The sequence below is a fragment of the Glycine max genome, chromosome 19 (genome assembly GCF_000004515.6).
Source record: "Glycine max cultivar Williams 82 chromosome 19, Glycine_max_v4.0, whole genome shotgun sequence".
Classification (NCBI taxonomy): domain Eukaryota; kingdom Viridiplantae; phylum Streptophyta; class Magnoliopsida; order Fabales; family Fabaceae; genus Glycine; species Glycine max.
The window spans coordinates 47,438,340-47,455,310 of NC_038255.2; the positions used below are offsets into that span (position 1 = coordinate 47,438,340).

A 16,971-nucleotide genomic window follows, 5' to 3' on the forward strand; every position below is an offset into this window, starting at 1 on the left:
ATGAATTGGATTGGCATCGCTTTAAGCAACTATTCCTATTTTAAATATTGTGCAATTGATTATAAAACCATATGTTTGTTTGGAAGTATAATTATGCATGCTTGAAGTACATAACCACTAAGATGACTAATCATTGGTGCTATGAACTTAACTAGTAGTTTTGGTGATTTAACAGATGTCGATTCGATAATGGATGGATATGAGGCTACGAGACAGATAAGGGAGATTGAGAAGTCTCATGGTGTTCACATTCCTATTTTTGCATTAACGGCTAATACACGGGAAGAGACAAAATTGTCCATTGAAGCTGAAATGGACGATCACTTAATCAAACCCATCAACAAAGAGGCTTTGCTTAAAGCCATCAAAAGAATATATACTAAAGAGTGAACAACAAATAATTTCTTATTCAATTTTTTTATATGATTGTCATCAAAATTTTAAATTAAACAATGACACATTAGATATCTTTTTCCAACATTAAATAGCCTATATTTAAAAAAGGAGAAATTTAAAAAGCATTAACGTGTCATGGTTTAATTTGAAAATTTGATGGTAATGACATTAAAAAAATTCTTTTAAGTATTGTCTTTTTTTAATTGTTTATAGATTTTTTATGAACAGTTGTTTATAAATATAATATGCACAAAAGCATAATCATGGACTATGTGCCTTTAAGTAGGATTTAAGATAATTGCACATATATAATGGAAATAGCTCAAATTGCTAATTTTATTAATGTGCATGCGTTAACTATGTATTTTGAAGAAATTGAAACTTATCTCTGAATGGTCAAATATAGGAATGCCCTGTAAGTTTGTAAATGATCCTATAATTGAAGAAATTGGAACTCTTTGAAACAACATGCATAATGAAAAACGTTAAAAAGGGAAAAAGAAGTTCAACCTTTCAACTTCTGCTGGGTTTCAGTTTCACCAAAAACAATTTTACGAAAACATACTATTTTTTTTTTTAGCTTTCAAGTTGCTTTTAAATTAAAATTAAAAATAAGAGGTTAAAAAGAAAAGTGAAAATTGTTTGTCAATTTTTTTTTAGCTTAAAAGTAGCTTTTAGGCAAAAAGTTGTTTCGTAAAATCTTTAAAAACTCCAATTAACTTGTCTAATGAAAAAATATATGTTTGAAAATATTGTATATTTACATGTGACGACTCCTATCTTCACATCTAATTAATTTGGTGTATATTTGACTTAGAGAGACAAAGAGAAAAAATTCTTTACAGGACCCCTATCGTGTTCTTTAGATCTTCAATTCTTTCATCCTTCGAGTCTCTCAAAGCCTTCCTCTTAAGCTTTTAGAAAAAAGGTTATAGTTTAGAGAAAAGGATATAGCAAAACCTCTGCAACCCAATGTCTTGTCCTTTACGTAGTGAATTAGGCTTTTGAACCGTCATCCCCCTAACCTAGGTCCAACGAGGGTTAAAAAACATTAAAATTCCATGGAACCGTATTTTTCCGTCTAAACCAAGAAAAGCTTAAAACAGATTAGCAGTTCTTAAACTCATTTGTAGAATTTAAGACAATTAAGAAAATATTGTAGACAACTTTTATCGTGCTTCGTGCATTAAAAAAAAAACGAGTTACTGTATATTTTCTTGATTTTCTCGACTTCCCCCTTTTATTTTATTAAGTTGATTCCACACTTTATAGTACTTTCAATTTTATTTTATCCATCTGTAATTAATATCTATACATCTGCAGTATTATGTTTTCATTTTGCTTTTATCTTTATCCTCTACGCCTCTGCTGTCTTATGATGAAAACTTATTTTTGGCGAGTCAATGACATTTCTAACTACAGATGCATTTGACTAAACACGTTGCATGCGAAGCTTGTACCTTCGATCAAGAAGTAGTACTAACTTTAAGCATACAAATTGAAATTAGCAGTTACTGTACTCAAAAGTATAAAAAAAAAATGCAAATCTAACTGTAACAATACAAACAACCTAAATCAAACTAAAAAACCAAAGTGCAAAATATGATTCCTTAAGTCCACCAAGCACTCTTGTCCCCGCTTTCTAGAAACCATGTTTTAATGGGGGGAAAAGAAAGGCATCAAGCGTCAATAAATCTTATGTCAAAGGTGTGAGGATGTATCTGCCATACATTTAATGCTGCATACTCCTCCAAGCACTCTTTCAACTGGGCTTCGCTGTACCCCTGTTTGAAAGCCAAAAGTTCCAAGGTTAGAATAAACAGCAAACTTATTTGACAGGCAGGGCCTTGCTCTGTCTTCACACAACAAAAACAAAATACTAAGTGCTAACACATTTAGTTAACAGCCAAGTATCAGTAATTTAATTACAGAGAGGATAAAAAAAATAATAGGTGTATTTTGGAAAAACAAGGAATAGTATTTACGCAAACTAGGCCAGTTTAAAAACATTCCCTTACCATTTCTTAGTTCATTAGATAACATTCATTTTACTACTCTTTATTCAATGAAATAAACTAATCCTTTAATTGTTCCATGATCTTTTTTGATTGTTGAGTTCCTCAGTTTCATCAGTCAAACTTGAATCTAGACCGTTCTCAAGTTTGACGCAAAAATCATCTTCTACAATACTACACAATGGACAGTATTCAACTTTGAGCAGTATATGTACTTACCTTCCTAGATATCCAGTTCAGTGCATGGGCATAGCTGACGTCCATTCGGTTACCTCTAGCTGCTTCATCTCGCAGTATGGAATAGATATCAGATATGGCATCCAGACCAGATTTTTGACGATCTTCGGAGTACAAAGAGAATTTTGACATCTGCATTAACCTCAGTGCTTCGTCCACGTCACTCTGAGCAACAGTCTCGGAAAAACGGAGTCTTGCTAGTGCCTGTTTAGAAATTAAAAATGGAATAGCATTTGCTTAGACAATATACAACCAAAAAATAATCAGACGCGTACTATTACTTCACATTGCGGACTTAAAGGCATTAGCCAACCTAAGTAATAACAGATATTTAAAGCCAAAAATTATTAACCAACACCTAAATCAGTTTTAATTTTAAGAACTGCATGTGGAGTTACGTATGTACATAAATCATTAACCCAAAAAGAAAAGTCAATATAACCTAAATGTCTAATTTCACTGCTCTCTTTTGTGGGGAAAAGATGAAGACTTACAGCTGATATGCGGAGAATACTGAGCAATGTCCTGACAGTAGTATAGGAATGTGGAGCATTGGACCTTGCTTCTTCTTGACGAATGCAGGAGTAGGCAGTAGCAATATACTCTTCAAGTTCCCTGGGGACACTAGGAGACAATCTTCTTGCAGCTGATATGTATGCACTAGATAAAAGCAACACATTTTAATTTGTATTAGTTTCCTTTTACTAGCAAACAGAACATTGGCACAATCTCCTATGTGTAACTATATGAGCAGTCAGAAATCAGAATAAACATACAATCAATGAGCAACATATATCACCATATACTCCAGTGTCTAATCTTATTAAAAAGATTAAACTGTACTTACCGTAGAACAGATGGTTCAAGAGGAGTGAATCCTAGAGCAGGAGACTCCTTATTTTGGTGAACATATACAACATGCCTAGCCATTTCAAGATCATTATCCATATCAGCTCGATCAAGGATTAACCACAGAAGATCAAACCTTGATAGGAGGGCATGAGGAAGATTAATATTTTCAGCTGGAGTTCTTCTCAGATCATATCTTCCCCTTCACAATAAAATATGGATGAATTAGATTTTTAAAGCACAGGTTTGCACATCTACGAGATCATGTCTGCAACTGATAAGGTGAAAAGTAATTAATACCAAGCTGGATTAGCAGCAGCAAGGACAGCGGTTCTTGCATTCAGCGATGTAGTGATCCCAGCCTTGGCAATGCTAACAGTCTGTTGTTCCATAACTTCATGTATAGCCGTACGATCGGATTCGTCCATCTTGTCAAATTCATCAATGGCACATATGCCCATATCCGCTAACACCTGAAATTTAGAATGTTCTTTTATAAAATCCACTTATAACTGGAAACAACTAGTTAAAAGAACATAGATTGTATTAATATAGGAGCTAAAGAAGTAATGTGATGCATGACTTATTTCCCATCTTACTTTTGCAAGTATTGTCAACATTTCATGTGTATTTTAGCAGATTTTTTCTAGTTTTCTCAACCTAACATATCCCAGCACAATAAGGATGGAAGGAACTGTTGTACTTAAGAAAGGAGGCTTCCATTACCAATGCTCCACCTTCAAGAACCATCTCATTTGTCACTGGATCTTTCTGAACAGCAGCAGTTAGACCAACTCCACTACTTCCTCTGCCAGTAGTGTACACCCCTCTGGGTGCTACATTGATTATGTGTTTAAGGAGCTGACTCTTGGCAACACCAGGATCACCCATCAAACATATATGTAAATCTCCTCTAATCTGCAATTAAATAAAGTTGATGTTTAGTAGTTTAATTGTGCACATGTATAGCATATACACAATAAATCAAACAAAATGCAAAATAGGCTTAACCACAGAAAGTATGACTAATAGCATTTGAGTGAGGGAGAGGAAAAACACTAATTCCATACTTGAATTTTAAACACTGTGTCATTGTAATTTTGCAAATGACACCATGCTTTAATCCCTACTAATTCAAACATGTGGTTTTATTTATATGCATAGTTCATTACCTTCATTCCATCGTTCAACGTACGATGGGGAGCACCAACAAGGAGAAGAAGCAGTGCTTTTTTAATGTCGTCATGTCCAAATATTTCAGGAGCAAGTGATCGTGACAATTTATTGTAGATGTCACCATCCTCTGCTAATCGTGCAATCTGCTCTTCCTCATCTCCTCTAAACTCATATCTATGACAGAATAAATCAGTTAAGCGGTTGTTGTTTCCCCCAAACTATTTTAATTAGCTTAACTAGTAGATATGTATTATGTTCAAGCAAGCCAAAATAATATCATACTTAGTGTGGGTAAAAAAATGGTGCCAATTATTATCAGTCAAGGTCTGAAAGCTAACTTACTCTTCATATTTTTTCTTGAAATGAGTTACAGACATGGCCTCTAAGTAAGTGTCAGCAACTAAGCCCGCACGCATTGCTCGAAAACCAGTGTAAGGTATAGGAAGAAAAATCCCAGATAATTCAACCACATCACCTGGAGCCACCTGACAATGTACAACAACCATGAGTTAATAAACTGTAGTTAATTAGCCATTAAATTTCTACTTGATAACATATGGAGCAAGTATTAGTTTAATGCCAATTGGCAGGAAATAACCAACCTTTCTCGTGAGTTCTCCTCTTAAATGAACAGTCATTGTTCGTGGAATATGGCCTTTTGGGACATGTTCAGCTAATTCTTGAATTTTGGCCTGCATTTTAACCATATCACAAATCTCTTACCATTTTACACTAGAGTAAATAAGCAGTTGTATGAACTATAAAGAACAACATGAAAAAAAAGTGAATAAATATATTTTGATGACTGAAGCAGAGAGCAAACCTCTTGAAATCTCAAAAATTTTGATGCTCTATGTTGAAGGATAACATTCCCCTTTCTTCTATTTGTATCACAGCGCTTTGATGGGCATTCAAACAAGGGCATGAAGACTCGAGCAGTTACTTCCTGTTTAGGAAGGGGAGAAAATAACAATGTCAAGGAGCTACTGGCATGTAAACTCCACAATGGTCTAGCCATATCCCACCAAAGAAAATATTAATCCACAACAAGAACCTAACAAGGTTTGATAGATAGTTATAATCCTTTAAATATTGTAGTTCAACATCCTGGCAATCAAATCGTGCTGGCAGAGAGAAAATTCAAAAACTGTAATGGACCTTTTTTCGAAATCACACCAAGCAAATCACATGCAATGGTTCTTTTATTTGCTATTTTCTGCATAAAATCTAAGTGTCTAAATTGTGCAGTTCAAGCAGTCATTTCATCAATCACCTGGTAAATTTCAAATCCACAATCCTCGCATGTGTATACAGCCACTTTCATCAATGGTTTAACATCAGAACATCGTGTCACAATACCAGAAATTCTTACAAGCTGACCAATGTTCAAAGCTTTAACCTCCCTGATTGTAGAGGGTCGTCCTTTTGAAGATGCTTTAATATAAAGCTCACTGCAATACACTCACGAGGTCAGATTAGGACTGCCACATAAAAGCTACAGCATAAACACCATACCGTGTCAGACATTTTTTTACCATCACATAATACTAATGCCCATCTGATTTCCAAACAAAACATACTGAATGAAACAATTTTCTGCAATTACAGTTACACAACCCCTAAAAATTGAATGAAAAGGAAGGAGGTGAATCTCACTAGTAACGCTTGATTTCAGCAGGCATCTTCTGACGTGGATCGGAACCGTCGGTGCCTTCTGCTCCTTCATCAGATCTCTGAGTCATCAATATGTCATGATCATCATCTGTGAAGTCCTCGGTGGGCTCCGGCATGAGTTCATCAATTGCATTGGAAAAAATCCCAATATACCTTCGAGTATTATCAGTAACACGGCTCAGAAATTCCTCATCTAGATCTTTGTACTGAAATCCCCAAAGAAGAAAATTAACAGAGTCCATGATTTTGATTAGAATCGTGTGACAGAGGAGTAGCAAATCTTACATTAAATAAGTCCTCAAGGTCGATCTGGACTGCTCGAGTTTTGTGGTTTGCAACATCTTGCTGAAAACATTTGAGAGAATAAAGGAATCAGGTTAAAGGTCAACAAGAGAAGCATGGAAAAAAAAACTCACCAGGATGTTCATGTATTTGGCTTCGCCATTGGCGTCTGCAAAGTTGGAAAGGAAATCCTTCGCCAGAGCTGAAGAACAAACATTAGGTTTAATTTAACCAAATCAAAACCCTAAATCTAAAGAAATTTGATCGGGGAGAAGGAAGAAGAAAGGGAAAGTTTACCGCAATAACCCTAATCGAAAAACAAAAACAGATTAGGGGGAAACCGTTTACCTGTGTCTGCATCGAAATTGAGGTCCTTGGTGCTCATGGTGGCGAAGTTGGCTACAGAGTGAGAGTGAGAGTGAGAGCGAGAAGCGGGAAAATGCACCAAGGAATTGAGTCTGAGAATTGGGCGCGAAACTATATAAACAAGAAGACAACTTGGCGGGAAAAAGAACAGCTTCTAGGTCTACGATACGCTGCGATCGGGTACACGGTAAGAACACTAGAACCGTCTATCTAGTGGTGGAGTATCATAACGTTCCACTAGATAAAACATTCATGGCTGGAGAGATTCAAACCCGGACTCAAACACGTAACATGAATTTAATACCTCGAAATTCTTAATATAAAATTAACAAAGGGTGCTAATTTTGTTTAATACTATCATTTTAAATTAATATATATAATATATTTATTATTTATTATATATTTTTGTTATTTTATATGCATATTATATATAAATTATTATATATTCAAATACACGGTTGTCTAAACTTTGAAGAAACAAACACAATTAATGTTAAAAAATACGTGTTGTTGTAAAAGAAAATCTAGTGAGTAGCATAATATTTTTTATTTAGTAGATTTTAGAAATAATTAATGAGACTTTTTCCTAAAAAAATATGGTTAATGTAGAAACCAAATTTTATTATAAGTTCATGAAATTTTTTTATTTGTGAAATGGATGTTTGACATATTTGTAATAATGTTTTTTCAATATTTAATTTGTTTGATGTGTAAATATATTTTCTTTTAATTTTTTTTATAGATTATTAATGTAATTAATGTTTTAAATGTATAATTATGAATATGTTATATAAATCTTGAATTTAATTTCTATGTATCTTAAGTATAAAATATTTCACATTGATAATAAATTAAAAATAATGGTTGACATTATTTTTAAAATATTGTAGAAGTTCACAAACTTACTGTACGTTATGATTGAATGATTAAATTTATGTGCACAATCAACTTATACATTGTGTTTCTCCTGAAATTTAATGTGTATATATTTGTTGAAAGAATTTAATTTAATTTATTGTCTAGAATGTTGTTTTTGCCTTGTATTTAGTGCCAACTACAGGGTTACGTACCGGGTTACGTACTGAGAGAATACATAGGGATTAGTTTATTGTATAAAAAATAAGATCATATATCTCTTCTTTGTAAGAAATAGTAAAATCTTTCAATTATATGTGAATGTAGGTCATGTTGATTAAATCATGTAAATTATGTATTTTTATTTTCTCTATTTTTTTAAGTAATAAAAATCTTTGGTGTAATTTCATATTTTTTTAGGTAAATAGGAGTTAAAGAAATCTAACTAAGTTGATTAAATATGTTACATGAGCTATTGTAAATCTTTTTGACACTGTTTCTAATTTTCATAAATAAAAAAAACATAACAATTAAAAGGAATATGACCCATATTGCGATATAAGACAAGTTTTGTTTGTCAAAGTTGAAGAGTTTTTTTTTTTTTTTGTTATCAAGATGGTATAATTTTTTCAATTAATCATAAAAATAGGTAGACTTTAAAAAAAATACCAAAATGGATAAGTTGTCTTTTGCAAGATAATTTCAAGTATAAAAAGATTGTGTTTCAAAACACAAATTACCGTGTGTTTCTAAGAGTTGTTGCCTCTTTCCATGAATGAATATCTATATAAAGACTAAATTAAAACACTTTTTTCTAATAATCTAATATCATCATTAAAATTATTCATAAATTCAAAATGTAATTTATATATGCATATATATATATATATATGAATTTTAATTATATAAAATAAACATTTTGTAGAATACAAGCTAAAACACTAATTAAATATTAGATTTAATATAAAAGATACTAGTTAACTATTAAAATTATTAGAAAACGTAAGGAAAACTTGGTCTTTGAGGTAGATGTGAAAGGCCAACATGATTATAGACTTCACTTCCTTATTTCATAACATGTTTATGAAGAAATTATATTTTGTTCCTTGTGTTTTACGAGCTTTGCTTGTATAAGTTTGTCCAATATAGGAGGCTCCAATGGAGTTGGATCAAGGCATCGCAGCAACAATCACCTGTGGACAAAAAATCAAATATGCAGAGCAGACATATAAAGAAAGGAGAAGAATCTACATATGAATGTGCCAATAAAAATAACCAAAATGAAGGTAAAATTTTCATAGAAAAAGACATAATGCTAATTTGAAAAGGTTAGAACCAAGGCAATATTATTTTTCCAACCTAATCTAGCTAGAAGTCCATTGCAGCCTCATCTTCAACTATTTCTTTCAATGGAATCCTCAAGAACTAAATATCGAATTGAATTTGTTGGAATCCACTTCGGTTAAAAGTTTGGAGCCGAACAAACTCTTGCAAACTTTTAAGGCACAATTTAACAATGGTCATAATGACTGATTCCTGCATTTTGGAAGCAAAGATTGATAAAATATTGTTTGCACCCAATTATTTAAATTTTGCCTCACTAATCCGATGATTGTTCGAATCAAAATACCTGTGTATTTTCTACTTTTGTGAAAATTTCAACTTTTTGCTTAAACAGTTTTGCTAGGCGTGTTTCCAAGAGTTGTTGGTTCCTTCCCTTTTGAATATTATTAGAGCGACTCAACTTCTCATCCCCAAAAGAGTTGCTTCTTGATGAAGCAGTACTTTCGCTACTGTCAACCCTATGGTGCTTTCGCATATCTTGAGGCAAAACCTGCTTCACTTCATTGCCTGTAATTTTGAGCTGGCACATCAAACAAGAGAAATCAAAATATAATTACCAAACATGCTCATCGAATAAAGATTTATAAACCTTTATGTTCATTATATTCCAGAGTCGAGACAGATAAATAAAATAAGACCAGTATGCATGTACAATCCTCAAATAATTCAAAAACAACTTAAAAGATGACACAAGAAAATAGAGCAATTGATTTGAAAGTACCCACCTCTTGAAGAAATAAATCAATAAACATATGAACTTCTCTCTTGGCTCCTTATGCTGTGAAAAGCAAAGCAACAATCTCATATCCCAGTTTTTTCAAAGATAAAACTAGTAATATTGTAAAAAAAAACTAGTGCTTTTATTTTCGAAACGCATACATAAAACATGCTGACCTTAACCCAATTAGGTGTGGCAAACCTCTTCTTTAGGAGAAGTGATATTTGTTGAGTTCTCATATTTATTTACTAAAGAGAAGCAGAGGAAGAGGCATAAGGGTAACAATATAAAGGCAAACAAGTGCAATAATAATGTTAGATACGAAGTCTATTGTGCTTAAAACAAAAGCAGTCAAGAAATAGTGTTAAGACACAGAAACAAAAATAAAGTTAAGCAATTAATCCCTCCGTACACTTAGATACTTTGATCTACGTCCTGGTTAATGGAAAAGAATAAAATGATACATGTTTCGTTGTTTGAATTATGTACAATGTAAGATGTACACTGTCACTCTTGCCCTCCTTATTCTTAATAAAGACCTTAAAAACAATCAATGAGTATTTGCTCTAATTTTTCCAAGAACTCCAAACAACTAGTTTTAGATAAAATGTTTGCATCGTAAAAATAATAAACAAAACTAAATTTGCTACTTCATCAAAGAAAGTAGTTTTTTTACCAATCAAGGTTAATTGTTAACTTGTTAATTTTTGTTAATGAAAGAGATTCTAAATCATGACCTCTTCTATCTTTTTTTTTCTTCAATCACTAATTCAACCTTATAACTCTTATAAAAAAAAATAATAGATAACAAATAGTCAAATACTAACACCACCAATTTATTCAAGCTGAGATTGTAATTCACATAAAAATAGATACAATAATATTGGCCAAAGCTATATGGATATACATATTGAATATCTTCTTTCCTTGGAAACAAAGATATTATCTAGTAGAAGATTGCTCAAACTAAGCTTCAAAATAGTGAACAAGCAGCAAGCATGGAGATAACCATATGTTATAAGCAATAAATGAATAAGAACGAGGAAAGGAGTGAAAAAGACAAGGATAAAATAACACAACTGCACATACAAATTGCAATTTCTTTGAAATAAATTATGAAGTTGAAAACACACCATTTGCAAGAATTTTTCACCAATTGTCCTAAATTTTTTAGAGATGTCTCCTAGGACATAGGATAGTCCATATTCATAACCTAGAACACTTCGGCGAGAAAAGGAAGATGCTAGTTCCTAAACATTATAAGGCAATTTTTCAGGCATACATTACTAAACATATGTAAGGAAAACTAACAAAATAAATTGTTCATTCTAAGGAATTAAATATCAGATATAAGTCAATCAAGTGGATCCTTGCCTCGGTGATTTTAGGGATGACAATTTGTCCAATAAAAGCAGACAGTTGTGCCAAACCATGAATTTGAGTAGTTAAAGAATAGTTTCTTCCTGAAAACAATATGAACTGAACCTCAAGTTCCCTAAAGAAGTCTTGATATCCCTGTTGAATCCAATCAATTATTAACTCTCTTAGTTTTTCTAGAATCTCTAAATTGTCATCTAGAATTTTGTTGATATCCTGAAATAATCAAGAGAGTGATTAAACCTGAATGAACCAACCCAAAACATAAAATATATGAAAATTTTAACAATGATATTTTGAGTAGATACGTGGATAATATCATTGAGTTTAGGTACACCATTGTGTTTACCAGCAAAACGTTCCTGGCTCCATGGAAAACCACTTTTACGCTAGCATCTAAGGCAGATTCCAGTGAGGGCTCCTCTGCGTCATATATATAACATCAAACTATATAATAGAATCATTGACTATATAATAGGTATGCCTTTGGCCATTGTAGATACGTCTTTTAAGAGGCAATCTACCAAACAAAAGGCTAACTCATAGCATGGTTATTAAACAAATTACCTGTTAACTATTTTTGTAGCTAGCTCAAATCAGACAACTATATATATATAACATCAAACTATATAATAGAATCATTGGCAATGTAATATTCTTCATTTTATGCCTTTGACCATTTGCACAAATAATATGTCATATTGGCCAAAACCAATATGTCTTCACAAAACAGTATAGGACTTCTATGTCTCCATTCTCCCATAGTGTGACAAGGTAAATATTTCAAATTTTATGCTTAAATTAAAAATTAAAAGTTCTCAACAAAGTCATAGAACTAACGTGAGATGTCTTGCTTTAGATGAGAAAATGCACTTCTAATATACAGCTTGACAACACCCTTGACAACCTGGAAATGTTTTTAATTTTTATTGATGAAAAACATTTTTTGAAATGGAACTTTCATTGGGATTGTACTGTGAAAAGGGAAGGACAATGGCAATGCTTCCTTGAAAAGCGACATCTATAATTAAGTTAAAATCAAAGTGGGGCAAATAACTTTGATAGATGACCTCAAGAGAATGAATAGAGAGAGATGCTTTGTCTACGACTTCATCCATTTCGAGCACATTATTCCAAATAACTTCTGTACCCAAGTGTAATTACACATTTGAAGACACCAAAATCAGATCCAAAAGCATTTGTTTATATTATTATTTTTAAATATTTTTTGTGAACACAATTATACTAGTGATTCAAAAGCATGATATTATAGATAGCATTTTTATAATTAATTTGACATAACAAATGTCTGCTATTACACGCATGTATAGTTGTAAACAATGAAGATGATGATGAGGTTTTCTTTACAATCTGACACATTTCCAATACATATGATTAGATTTGCATTGCAGTATAGAACATCAAGGTATACCTAGAATAGAAAAAACGTGTTGCATACATTCATGAAAAGCAAAGAGAAAATATAAAACCATGCCGACAAGAACCATAATAGGTTTGTTTGATGGTAATAATAAAAACTATTGTAAATTAAAAAAAAAATACAATTTTGTTCAATTAATTTAATAAATTAAATAAAAACAAAGAGTGGAGTAGTAGCATAATCACACTACTTACGAAGAACACCAAGTAGATCTAACGCACAAAACTGTGTCTTTACATACTTCTCTGTGATTCTAAAGTGTCTGGATAGTAATTAAAAAGTTAATTTGCATAGAATTAGAACAAGTTTAACTAATTGTTTTTCTGAATCTAGAAATATTACTCGAAAAGCACGAATGGCCTCCACTAAATCATGGCTTCCTATGCTAAGAAATAGGAGAATAAAAATATGTTAAATTCGTCAGTCTACTAACCATAACTATCAACGATCGAATATTATATCATTCATATATGGAGAACTAAAAGTAAAATAATAGCATGAAACAACTCCCCTCCCCAAGAAAAAAAAATGAACAAAAACATTATTATGAGCAAACCTTATCTCACTAAATCAAGGGATGACTCTATGAATTGGAACCTGGAAGTAAAATTCATCTTAACAAATATTTCACACTACCTTTCAAAATAATGTCACCTCAAAAGCTTTCGTTTGTTTTTATTAGAAAACCAATAAGTTGTTGATTACTTTTTTAAGTTTATCATTGTCTTTTGATATTTCTATTAAGTGGAACAAGAGATCATTAGTGGTATTAAAGAGTAATAGTTCAATGAATTTGTATTTCTCTTGAAATTGAGAATATATAATGACTTTCTTAATCAATGTGTAAGAACTAAAAGTACTAAACAATTATTTTGAAATAGAGGAAGTGCATTCCTAATTCATTTATAGTCTTATTCCTTAATAAATTATCTAACAACATTAATTATAAATAATCAACTATCAATTTAATCATTTTTAGCTATTAACATCCTTTTTTTCATGAATCTCCTATAGCAGACTTGAATGTCTTTTCAAATAATATGATCAAGTATACAAGAATTTATTATCCAATATGATTATCTCGCATTAGTCGAAACCAATATCACTTTATCAAATGATCTATATCTTACTATAAATGTTATTTTAAGAAAGATAATTTTAATGTTATTTATGTTTTGTCATCCAATAAAATTTGTTCTCAACAAAACGAGAGAACCCACGGACAAGAGTTACGTACAATATCCACACACGGGGCATTTGAACAAAATCTAACTAAACAAAAATAAAAAATAGGAATAAGATAGTAAATGTAAGCATGTATAGGCTTTTGAGGAAAAGAACATCAAACAAAAGGATATTACTCTAGCACTACTTACCTCGTGAGTACAGGGAGAAGCATTATCCATTATTTTTGGGATAAAATGAATGTTTGCAAGGGAAAGCTCCAACTTATCTAGTAGCTTTGTCTTCAAATTTTTCACCTATCAATAAATAGAAAACATATCCTATTTTTATGTCCTTAACTAATAACACCATGGATAAAAAGTCATTTCCCTCCAAGGATGAGAGAAATCAGGACATGTTTGATCCCTATAACTCTCACAAAATGCAAGAAAAAAATTATCTTCTATAAAAAATATAATTTTCTCCATTTATTGTAAATAATGAAAAAATATTAATGGTTTATAAAGGCCCATCAGGTCTTAACTCTCAACACATAGTACAAAATGTTATTCCTAGAAAAACAAAACTAATACAAACTGGAAAATTCAACTGCTTCAAAAGCATTGTAGCCTCGGCTCTCACTTGCATTGATTCAGAGTTTGAAAATAATTTTCCCTAGTTAGAGAAAAAAATGTCAAATTACGAACAAAAGCTTCTCAAAACATAATAACCATCAATTATTTATTGTATTTAGCATACTGTTAGAGACTTTGGTTCATTGCATTCTTTAAACTTTCAAATCATGTTTAGAATATTGGTTTATAAAGGATGGATAGAACAAGTTAATCTTATCATAATTAAGTTTCATACCCAGATAAGGTAGGATATAGCTATCTAGCAAAGGGCTTGTATCAAGCTGAAAGATAATAAAAAGCATGAAAATGTAAATTATAAGAAAACCTAAGAAAGATGCTCGCTTACAATCTTGGAATGATGAATCTCCATATGCCTAACAAAGAGGGGGAAAAACCAAAGAAAGATATTTCATATGAGGCGAAAATTTATTAAATTATAAGAAAAAAGCTATCCTAGCGTGTCGTATTGTCGTATATGTATAACAGTAAAAGCAGCCAAAGTGATTAAATCATAAATAATATAAGCCAAACAGGGAAATGCAACCTTAAAAATTGGCATTGCACCAGTATAGAACTTGACTGCATTTGCATAGTCCTCGGACTTGATGCACATGCCTAGTTTATCAGGTAGATCATATATGAACTGCTCTTCCACAAGGATGAAAAATGGTGTAATTAAAACATCTACAGTTTAATTCTTTATGTGCAAGAAAAATATATATGAATTCCATCAAAAAAAATTTCAAGCAGAACAATAATGTGCAACCAAAAAACAAGTGTCAATTCTTGCATACCTGAATTTTAAAAAGAAGATTGCATGTCTGGTACATTTTCTCTATATGCTCCCTGTTTTTGTATGGAGAAGGGTTAACACTGTCACTCCTTGATTGTACAGTTATCTGCATTAGAGAAAAACATTGATTACTCATAAACTCTTGTACTTTTTTTTTTTCTTTTTCACAACAAAGATCTAGGAGTGAAAAGTGAAAACCATAAATCTCGAAACGGATTAAATAAATTAATAAACTCTTACCTTTTCAAGAAATTGTTCCATATTTTCCTCCATGCCCAAAATATTACTCTTCATCCTGTTTTACAAACAAATTCTTGTCATCTTCTTTTCTCGAAAGCAAAGTGTAAATTAAAAAGAACCTAAATATAGCAAGACGAAATCAAATAACAAAATAGCATGTATCGTAACAAAAACAAATTAACAAAAAGGAAAGTGATAATAAAACTATTCCTCTTTATAGTATCTGTTGCACATATAAACTTGTTATAATTTTTGTACACAGCATTTGTAAGTCAGTGTTTAGATTATTTGTTTTAGCTACCATTTCAACGTGCCTCTAGAGTAGACCTTCCAAATTTGAGTTACGCGCCTTCATGAACGATTGTTTCATTGCAAATAAATCAGTCACATTATTCAATCTCCAAATTAAAAACATAAAATGAAAAGAAGAATTACCAAGTTATTCATGAATTGATCATGTTGGAAGGATGTGGAATTGATGTCATCCGATGAGGTGTGTTTGGAGAAGGGGTTGGAAGACGCTAAAGGAATTGGAGAGTAGAAACTGACCAAGAGATGTCTTGTTTTCCTTGTTTTGTCATCCAATGGTGTCTTATGGGTGTTCATTGTTTCTTTTTGTGCCCTCTGAATCTGGCTGAGAGTGTGAATATTTATAAGAAAAATCTTGTCTTTATTGAAATAATTGTTCTTAGTCTACTTTGCATATGCTACATACATGTTGTAGAGACTTTTTCAGTTGTGTAAGGAAACGTTGTTGTAGATATATATGGTATACAATAATTTTTATTTCTTCCTTATTATTTTTTTTTTAAATATGAATTTTAGTTCAAGTGGAGCTCTTAATTATTTTGTCTATTGGATCTTTTGATTTATTTGAATATGAATTGATTGGGTAAATTCTATACTTTATTACTATTATTCACCAAGAGCAAGAGAGAAGAAGTATCAGCGCATTAAGTAAATAGTATAACATTAAAACAATGGTTTTTTAGGGAGGGTATATACCCCCCCCCCCCCGCGGGCGATCCCCCTGCCTTTTTCTCTCTGTATAACTTAGGAATTAGGATTGTAGATTACTCGATCTAACAAAAAAAATTGTGCAATTGGGTATAATTTTTTTTCTTTAAATATAAGTTTTTTTAACTAATTTATATTATTTAGAAAAATTGATAAATATATTTAGTTATATTAAATTTGTTAATAATTTATATTATTTTACCAAAATTATTCTTATAGTGTGATTTGGTAATTAATTAACACATATTAGTCTTCTTATTTAATCCTTATAAAAGAGATAATACATTTATAATTTTAATCCATAACATTTATTATAAATTAACTAAGAGCATTTGGGTAAAAAAATTAATACAAAATACAATTTTAAAAAATCTTATAAAAAGGGATAAATA

At 31.4% G+C, this 16,971-nt stretch overlaps 1 protein-coding gene and 1 pseudogene across 1 annotated transcript; both read right to left on the bottom strand.

Moving 5' to 3' along the window:
* Positions 1 to 1,842: 1,842 nt before the first annotated feature.
* Positions 1,843 to 7,138, bottom strand: LOC100811639 (DNA replication licensing factor MCM7). Its single transcript, XM_003554500.5, has 15 exons — positions 6,978 to 7,138; positions 6,764 to 6,831; positions 6,633 to 6,692; positions 6,330 to 6,553; positions 5,947 to 6,124; positions 5,497 to 5,619; positions 5,276 to 5,365; positions 5,016 to 5,158; positions 4,670 to 4,847; positions 4,224 to 4,415; positions 3,798 to 3,970; positions 3,496 to 3,699; positions 3,143 to 3,308; positions 2,631 to 2,852; positions 1,843 to 2,180 (listed from the first exon to the last, which is right to left on the bottom strand). The coding sequence occupies exons 1-15, from the start codon at positions 7,012 to 7,014 to the stop codon at positions 2,076 to 2,078; spliced, it is 2,163 nt and encodes a 720-aa protein (XP_003554548.1). The 5' UTR covers positions 7,015 to 7,138; the 3' UTR covers positions 1,843 to 2,075.
* A 1,676-nt stretch (positions 7,139 to 8,814) lies between these two features.
* Positions 8,815 to 16,168, bottom strand: LOC100818916 (vacuolar protein sorting-associated protein 51 homolog; annotated as a pseudogene).
* Positions 16,169 to 16,971: the final 803 nt, after the last annotated feature.